Raw genomic sequence first — 9,509 nt, forward strand, 5'->3', positions numbered from 1 at the left:
AAAAAAAGTTTGAAAACCTGAATTGAATTCAACCCTCTCATTTTACAGATTTAGAATCTGATTCTAAGAAAAAAGTTCCCCAAATTTCACACTATTAATTGAGTCTCAAGTAAAACTCAAGTTTCCTGATGGCCTAATCTTGTGTACACAGAGTAAGTACTTTCTGTGAATATAGTAATGTTTTTAGGAATATAATACTAAGTAGAGTTTGGATTTAGAATATCTTGATTTAAATTATATCTTTAAATAACATAATTGTACATTGTATAAAATAATTGGTTTGATTTTAAATTTCCTGTTAAATGTTTTTCCTTAATTTTCTCAATTATTACAGTTTGATTTTCAGATACACAAGAGCTTTATCCATAATCCAGGGAACCGTCTTCATGATCCTATTGAGCAAGCATTGGAGAGGCAGGTGAAGGAGGCTGACTGACATTCACAGAATAGGCTTTTCTGTCTGCCTGGTTAAGAATCTTTTCCATGGTGAGCCCTTTGGTGTGCATCACATGGGACCTACAGATTTTCTTTTTATGTGTCAATTTTGAGAAGCTCATCCACCATGCTTCTTCAGACTTCTTTTGTAACAAATCCTTCAGTCTTGCTCTCCTTCAAACTTAGTAATCATCCTATAGAAAGTATCAGATTTTGCCTGCTAATGTGCATAGATTCTTAACTGAAGCAGTTTCTTCTTCAGGCAAAGTAGATATACTGGTATTTCTGTCAACTGTGAATATTTCCATTTGTTTCTCAGGCAAGTCCTCCCCTGGGTTGGGATGAGTGCTTCCGCAGTCTGTTCCTGGAAGTTATTGGCATTAGGTGAGCGCATATACAAACCAGGTTCAGATTTTTCCCCCTTCCTCTGTGAAACTCCCTATGAGGCCATTTGTACTGTATGAGGGCGGGATAGCAGTGTGGAGGAATAGGCTTCTGGTAGTTTGAGTAACCTTATATTGCAACTTCCTTATGCCTTGGGGCTTTCTTTGGCTTATTTTGTATATACTATGTTCATTTAATAAAAGAGTCCTTTTGGCTTCTGCTTTTTATACCTAAGGAGTGTGTGGTTCCTGAAAGATTTATGAATTTTTTTCCTTTTCCTATTTACTCAGATGAATAGTCACATGACCCTTTGGGTAAATGCCATGAAGAATGTTCTTGATATGGTCCAGCACAAGATCCTTTCTTAATAGTACCTGGTCTTCCCTTTATGTAAGGAATTACAGGTTTATAAACTGACTGAATCTGGGAATCGGGTAAAGGCCTGCATCTTTAAATAATAGCAGCTTAAGAAAGCCTTTTTTGTTTTGAAGTGTTTTGGTTTATTCTGATGAGAATCTTCTTCGTGTTGCTCATTTATTCTTAAAAGACTCTAGGATCAAGTAAGCATAGCTTGGATGTATATAGATCAAATCATGCTGATTATCACACCATGTTGATTATCTTGGAAGAAATAAAAACCATATTCAGTACCCAGATGACCCTAAATCTTAGCTGTCTCTAGCTTTCCAGTGGCCTATTTAACTTGTGGACTTGGGTCTTAAGTTTTAGAGCTTCTGTTCTTTTATCTCTGAGGTAACAGCATTTATACTTTGATACGGTTTTATACTCTTGTCCTTTGTGCTTATCTTTCATCTTTTTATCCTTTTCTTCTGAGTTTTTGGATATTGTCTCAAAATTTTCTTCTATTCCATTTATCTTTATTTTGCATTGAAATTCCCCATTGCAGTTTAAAATCTTAGGTGTGTGTAGTTATTTCTAATCTCAGTTGTTGCATCTTCATGACTACTTAGTCATATAAAAATGCATTATTCTCTTTTGGCCTTTTAAAAACAGAAATCAGATTTTTGGAAAACAACTTTTTGCTGTTTTCCTTCAATATGTTTATTCCTGAGGGGAGAATTTTCTTGGTTTCTTTTAAGTGATTCCCTCATTTTTTTTTTTTTTTAGCTCCAGTGTTTTTCTCTTTCTCATCCTCATAGAAAAAATTGATACTTGTCAACTGTTGTTAGAGTCAGGTAGGAGTTGAGCTGTGTCCTGTCAAAATGATGTTGATTCTTACCTCAATTTGGGGGCTAATTTATACTTTTTGAATATTTACCTTACAGTTGTTAGAATCTCAACAATCTAGAGAAAATTAGCTGGAGTCATAGTTATAGTAGAGTGCTTTGCCTCTATGCTAAAGATTTCTTTTCTTCTCCCCCTCCTTCCACACTTTTTGTGGGCAGCCATGCCAGTGAAGACCTGGATGTGCTTAACCTGCCTCAGGGTCTTTCCATGCCTTGCTTTCCTTACTGATGCCCAGGACTCAGCCTGTTGCCCTCAATCAAAAAAGGATCCTGCAGTTGTATAATGATGCTGATAGGGTCCAGATATTGCTAATTGACACAGTGGGAAGTGTAAATAGTGTTTCCCCTGTTGGTTCATCATCTACCCTTGCTTCTAGCACTCACCTCTGTCAGTTACGGGTTGTTGTAAGAAGTCTGCAAGAGGGAAAGTAGTTTTCTTATAGGAGGGGGAGGTGTTCTCCAGTAGGCTTTATTTGGCTTCCTTCTGTTACACCATTCCAATCAAATATTGAGTAGAAATTTGTTAGTCTGAAAAATAAAGATGGCTTCTTTTCTGTTTTCCAGTTATTATATATATTCTTCCTATTCTTTTTACATTCTCTTGTTGATTTCAATAGAATTTTTTGACAGTGTGGGAGGCAGTGAATAGTTAGATGCATTTTATTAATCCCTTCATCGTCTTGTCCATATTTTATCTCTTCATCATATTGTCCAGTGAATATAATTTTTACCAACATGTTCAGTTGATAAATACAGTCATAGAATTATTTTTAAGGTTTACATTTACAGACACCTAAGGCTAATTTCATTTAATTTTGAAAGCTATCTGTCCAGAAGCTAATTAGTACTTATTATTTGCTTTTTAGAAAATGGATTCTACATCTTTGTTACCAACATTTTTACATGTGGATCTGACCATATCACGTGTAGAATGTCTTCCCAAAGACATTCTGGTGAAATTTCAAGGCAGAAATAATATTGAATGTGAGTTTGACTACCACATATTGCAGAGGGAAATACAGCATATTCCAAAAGTAAAAAATAATGTGGATATTGGTGACTTTTGTTTGGTAGAAGAAAGAGTATCTGGAGAATGGCAGAGAGGAAGAGTTGTGGAAAAGAAAAATGAACTCTATACTGTGCTCCTCATAGATTGTGGAGAAGAACTAAGGGTTGACAGCACGCAGGTTGCTTCAGCCTGTGGCAACTTATTTGAGCTATCACCACGGATGATATTTGGCATTTTTGCCAACCTACTACCAATTGGGGAAAAATGGTCTCCTAAGGCTTTGAATTATTTCAAGTCATTAGTAGGGCTAAAAGTGAGAGGTTGTGTACAAGCTGTTTTGCCTCTTCAAATGATCCTTCTTGAAGTGCCAAAAATTATATCCCAAGTTCTTGAGTTAAAATTAGGGAGACTTACTGATGGGGACTCATTTCGTCTTATTGTGGAAATGTTAAAAGAATTCCCCAAACAAATGTCAGATTCATTGCAACATAAAAAACCTGAATTATCATTAAGTAGTGATACTTTACTTGATATGCAACATGTGCTGGATAATTTGCAACCATTTTTGCCAATAGGCAGTATTGAAAGTGTAAAAGTATCTTCTGCATTGAGCCCAAGTAAATTTTATTGCCAATTAATTAAATGGATTCCAGAGTTAGAAAACTTGACAGTGTGTATGACTTTGCATTATGATACTATCAGTCAAGAAAGTAGTTCCACATGTGACAATTTTGGACTACTTTGTGTTGCCAAAAGGAGAAATGGACAGTGGCATAGAGGAATTCTTCAGCAGCTCTTGCCCAATAATCAAGTAAAAATTTGGTTTATGGATTATGGTAGCAGTGAGGCTGTACCCTCAATTTATGTGAAGAAACTTAAAGAGGATTTTATTTTAGTTCCATTATTTTCATTTCCATGTTCTCTGACTTACTTACATAGTCCAGACAGAGATGCAAGAAAATCTCAACTGAGTGTATTTAAACAAGCCTTGTTAGGACAAATAGTATATGCACATCTTGATTGGTTCAGTAAGGACGAGCATTTATATTATGTAACGTTACAAACTCAAGAGTCTACAGTTAATTCTAAGTGTCTGCTGAAAACTCTGGGCACACAAGTACTTTGTTCATTGTCTGATTCAAAAATCTCTAATATGTTGAGGGAGACTAGTGCTTCTGATGTAAACAACTCTGCAGTTCAGAGTTTTATCGGAAATATTGAACAGTCGTTAGACTCTTTAAATAAAAAAGACACTTTGAAAGTAGGTTTTCCTATTAAAACTGTAGAAATGGAGATAGAGGCTGTCTACATAGTTTTTGTAGTGTATGTATTAAACCCGTCAAATTTCTGGGTACGTACTAATGAACATCAGAATGAATTTCAAGATATAATGAAAAATATAAACAAATTTTATGATTTGTGTGAAAATGATGAACTGATTCTAAGAAATCCAGAACCTGGATTATTTTGTTGTGCTAGATACAGCAAGGACAGGTGTTTTTATAGAGCTGTCATCACTGATATTAATGGTTATAACATTAACGTTTATTTTTTGGATTATGGAAATACTGATTCCATACCATTTTTTGATGTAAAAATTTTGCTTCCAGAGTTTTGTGAGTTGCCTGCCTTAGCCATGTGCTGTTCACTTGCACATATATTTCCTGTTGAAGATTTATGGGTAAAGGCAGCAATTGATTATTTTAAAAAAATTGTCTTGAAAAAAGCAATTTTGCTTCAAGTTATAGCAAAAAAAGATGACAGGTATACTGTAAATATTCAGAATATTGAAGCCTCAGAAAATATTGATGTTGTCTCTCTTATGTTACAATCTGGATATGCAGAATATTGGGAAGTAGAGCCAGAATGTTGTCCAAAATCTGTAAGTGAAAATGCAGTGTTAAATTTAAAATCTAAACACAAAGTTAATTTTAAGAAAGTCAGATCTGCCCTTCTTGGAAGGACTGAACCTAAAAAGTACCATTTAAGTAAGTTAAAAGAAAATAACTTGTCTTTGTTAAACTCCCCAGCTGTTAATTTCTCAGATTTAAAAAATCCTTTCAGCTTGTCTGTGGGACCTGAGTCACCACAACTTTATAAAGAATATATGTTTAAACCAGGAACAGTCCTTGAAGTTAAGTGTTCCTATTATTATGGCCCAGGTAACTTCTCATGCCAGCTCCAATGTAAGTTAGAAGACTTAAAATTACTAATGGAACAAATTCAGAATTATTATACTACTCATTCTGATCCTTATCAGATTGGGCAGGTTGCTTGTGTTGCTAAGTATTCTAAAGATGGAAAGTGGTATAGAGCTGCTGTTTTGACTCAAGTGTCAAAAAAAGAATTTGACGTAATATTTGTTGATTATGGTTACCAGGGAAGAGTTTTAATTAAAGATCTTTGTGCTATTAACCCACATTTTCTTTTTTTAGAACGCCAGGCCTTCAGATGTAGTCTTAACCATTTAGTTGAACCCATTAGTTGTAAATCCTTCAGTTGGACAAGAGAAGCATGCAGAGACTTTGGGAATTTTATTTCTTCATCTAGAGGGTTATTGACTTGTGTCATCTATGCTTTAGTTCTTATACATCCAAACTATTTGTGTAACTTAGTGGATTTACAATCTCGATTTACTAGTGCAAAAGAATTTCTTATTAGTCATGGCTCTGCACAGTATAGTACATTATCAAGGCCATTCCCATCTTCAGTTAGTCTTTACAGTTACTGTTATTCTTCCTTCAATATTGAAATTGGAAGTGAGGAAGAAATATATGTATGTCACATATATAGTCCCGAAAATTTTTATTGCCAACTTAGTAGAAATAATAAAAACCTAGAGATGATAGAAACAAAAATCACAGAGATTTGTAACCTCAATGATTTCCCCAAATACGATTTTACTAAAATGAGATTGTGCATATCTAAGTATGTAGAGAATGGTCTCTTCTATAGAGCTTTAGCAATGCCGACAGATTCATTATCTGACTTTCTGGTGTATTTTGTGGACTTTGGAAATAAGCAATTAGTAGAAGAAAGTTTGTTGAGGCCTATTTCAGATGGATTTCCAGAGTTGCTGTTTACACCTATGCAAGCTATTAAATGTTATTTGTCAGGTCTTAGAGATGTAGATATTCCAGCAGAAATCAATAGCTGGTTTGAAGCTAATTTTTTGGGAAAACCATTAAGGGCAATAATACTGTCGAGGGAGCCAGATGGCCAGCTTGGTGTAGAGCTGTATGATGGGTATCAACATATAAATCAGCAAATTAAAATGTTGCTTCATGCTTATGGGAAAAAAAATTGTGACCAAGCACACAGTGTGGAAAAGGGTCCTAAAATAAATGAGAATAAGAGACTTGCTATTTCCTTGAAAGGCAAAGTAGGAAACAACCATCACCATGCTTTGATAAATAAAACTAGTCTAGTAACATACTCTGAAAACAAAATAGATCAATTAATGAACCCCAAAAGTATATACGCCAGACTTCTGAAGCCATCAGTTTGTTATAAAATTGAACCTATGTCAAAAAAGATGGTGAAGAAGTCTTTGAAAGATGGACTTAAAAATAAAGGTGTAAAAATTGTCCCTGGATTTGAACATATTCTTGATAAAAGTGATGTGGGCCAGAAATCAGTAAGGATTGTATTACAGCCTTTTACCAGAGAATTAAATCAAGCAGCCTCACAAAACTCATATAATCTTTCTAGACCACAGATCAAAGATCTTCCTCAACTCCAAATTTACTTGAATACCAAAGTTAAAGGATATGTTTCTAATATCAGTAATCCAGCAAGTTTCCATATTCAACTTGCCAAGAATGAAAATGTAATCATCAGACTTGGCAGTGCTCTAAATGAGAGAAGCACTAATATGGTGAAAGAGAGAAACTCAGTTAAACTGATGGTGGAGGATCTGGTAGTTGCAGAATACTCTGGTGACAATGCCATTTACAGAGCAGTTATTAAGAAAATTTTGCCAGGGAATTCTTTTGAAGTGGAATTTATTGACTATGGTAACATTGCAGTAGTAAACTCATCTAAAATTTATGAAATTAAGAAGGAATTCTTAACTATTCCTCAGCTAGGAGTCCATTGTTTCCTCAGTGGAGTAAAGTGGAATGAGCCTGATGAAATATGGGACAGCAAAACTGTGGATTATTTTACTTCAACACTAAGTAACAAAACGGTTTCTTGTGAGTTTTTGAAAAAGCATGAGCAGAAATGGGAAGTAAATATAATTTGTGATGAAAAATGTGTCCTTAATGAACTACTGAAATGGACAGCATGTTCAAATCTGCAGAAAACAGTATTGCAAATGCCTCAGGTTGTCTCTCAAAAGGTGAGCCCTGTTGATAATGAAATGAAGAAAGGACGATCAAATGAATATGAAGGTTCTGTGATCCTTCAGCCATCCTACCAACAGTTGGTTAATATTCCTTTTGAAGAGTTAAAACCTGGACAACTTGAAAGGGCTGAAATACTGTATGTTTCAAAAAGTGGGACATTTTATGTGACATTATCTAAAAATAAAAAGATTTTGTTAGATTTAACAGGATTAATTACTGAAGAAGTAAAAAAGCCCTCTTTTTTATCAATGGAAAATATTGAAAAAGGCTTAGAATGCTTGGCAAAATCTAAAAAAACTTCGAAGTGGTATCGATCAAAAGTAGAAAAAAAGTGTGTTGATGAGAAAGTGCTTGTTTTTTTAGTAGACTGTGGTAGGTATGAAATAGTGCCTTTATGTAATACCAAGGTGCTTAGTAAGGAAATAAGAAATATTCCGAGACAAGCTGTGCCTTGTAAATGGATTTGGTTTGAAAATTTTAGGAACATGACATTTGAGTCCATTGTGTGTTTATTTGTTCATTTGGAAATAGACATTCTTTTTCTGAAACATTTAGACTTTGCCTGGGAAGTGGAAATTTTGATAGATGGCCTATTACTTTTGGAACATTTAAATTTAAATACAGTTCATTTAGAAGAGAACAAACTTAGATCTTCAGAAATTATTTTCAGCGTTGAATCTATGACTCCTGTGTCATCATGTACAATAAGATCATTTACTTGGGCACAACTGCAAAATGGTAGGCAATATTCTGGTATTGCCACTGCTATTTCTGATCCATCAGACTTCTGTGTTCAGTTAGAAGATTTCTTTGACGCAATGAAATCTGTCTATATGTTGCTCTCTGATCTACCAGAAAACTTACAAACAGTGCCTCAGGAGCACATAATTCCTGGTTCTAGTTGTTTGTTCAAATATGAATTGGAAGATCAGTGGAATAGAGTAGAAATTTCTGAAGTCTCTGATCAGTCTTTACTTCTTGTATTGATTGACTATGGATTTTCTGTTTATATATCTTATTCAGATATAAAATATCTTAAAGTTGTTCCTGAGGAACTTTTGAATTTGCCAAGGCTAAGTTACCCTTGTATTTTACATGGTATCTTACCTGCGAAAGGGAAACATTGGAACGAAGAAGCCAGAATTTTTTTTCAAGATCTCCTGAGTAAACCAGGCTTAGTTTTTCAGTTTAGGGAATGCAATTTTGAAGCAAAACTGAAGGTAGATGTCATTCATGAGAAAAACAATTTGGCAGATATGTTAGTTGCATATGGTCTTGCAATATATTCTAAAGATTCAGATTATCTTGATGCAGTTACTGCTACTGGGTCTACTAAAATCCAATATAAATTAAAGAGTAAACCTATTTGCCCATTGTTACATCAAAATTATTACAAAAGAGAAACTATAAATTGTGTATGCACTGAGAAGCAAAAACTAAAAAATCAGAAAACTATGAAGAGGAAAGATGTCTATAAGAGCCTCTTAAGGAAAAGCCATATTAGTAAAAGATTACATTCTAGAAATTTAACACTGAAGAAGAAGATTGAAGGTGGAAAACATAATTCTCAAAGTACCATTACATCTGATACATGTGCAGAAGCTTCATTTTTGGAAGTACTTAATTGTTTGAAGAATAACTTCAATTGCATTGAAAACATTTTTGGAAAACTACTAACTGAAGGAATACAGGAAAATAACACAATGGACTCGAGTACAGCAGAAAAAGCATCGCATGCTAATGAAAAAATTATATTAGAAGACATAAAAGGTAAGTAGCCATTTTTTAAAAGTTTTGTTTTTGTAGATTCTATTCTTGATTCTTTAAAAGTTTGTTATTTACTGAAATTATTTAAGTTGAGAATATCCTGCAAGATTTTACTAGAAAATCTGAATAAACGGGTAACTGAAAGTGATCACTTGAATTATAAAATGATGCTTCACTATATTTACCTTTTTTGAGAGTGACTTTTGAAAATGTAATGAAAGTAAAGGATTTGAAACATGTGCATGCATGACATTTTACAAATAATTTCAAGGGTTTCACAAAACTCCTAAAGGCGCATAGATCTCAGGTTGATCTTGC

General features: G+C 34.1%; 1 protein-coding gene across 1 annotated transcript; it reads left to right on the top strand.

Moving 5' to 3' along the window:
- The first annotated feature begins 2,935 nt into the window (after window positions 1-2,935).
- TDRD15 (tudor domain containing 15) lies at window positions 2,936-9,202 on the top strand. Its single transcript, XM_014566029.2, has one exon. It carries the CDS (start codon window positions 2,936-2,938, stop codon window positions 9,200-9,202), a length of 6,267 nt encoding a protein of 2,088 aa, XP_014421515.2.
- The last annotated feature ends 307 nt before the right edge of the window (window positions 9,203-9,509 follow it).

The sequence above is a fragment of the Camelus ferus genome, chromosome 15 (assembly GCF_009834535.1).
Source record: "Camelus ferus isolate YT-003-E chromosome 15, BCGSAC_Cfer_1.0, whole genome shotgun sequence".
Classification (NCBI taxonomy): Eukaryota; Metazoa; Chordata; class Mammalia; order Artiodactyla; family Camelidae; genus Camelus; species Camelus ferus.

Coding starts and splice junctions, on each gene's coding strand:
- TDRD15 (XM_014566029.2), top strand. CDS start 2,936: ATGGATTCTACATCTTTGTTACCAACATTTTTACATGTGGATCTGACC.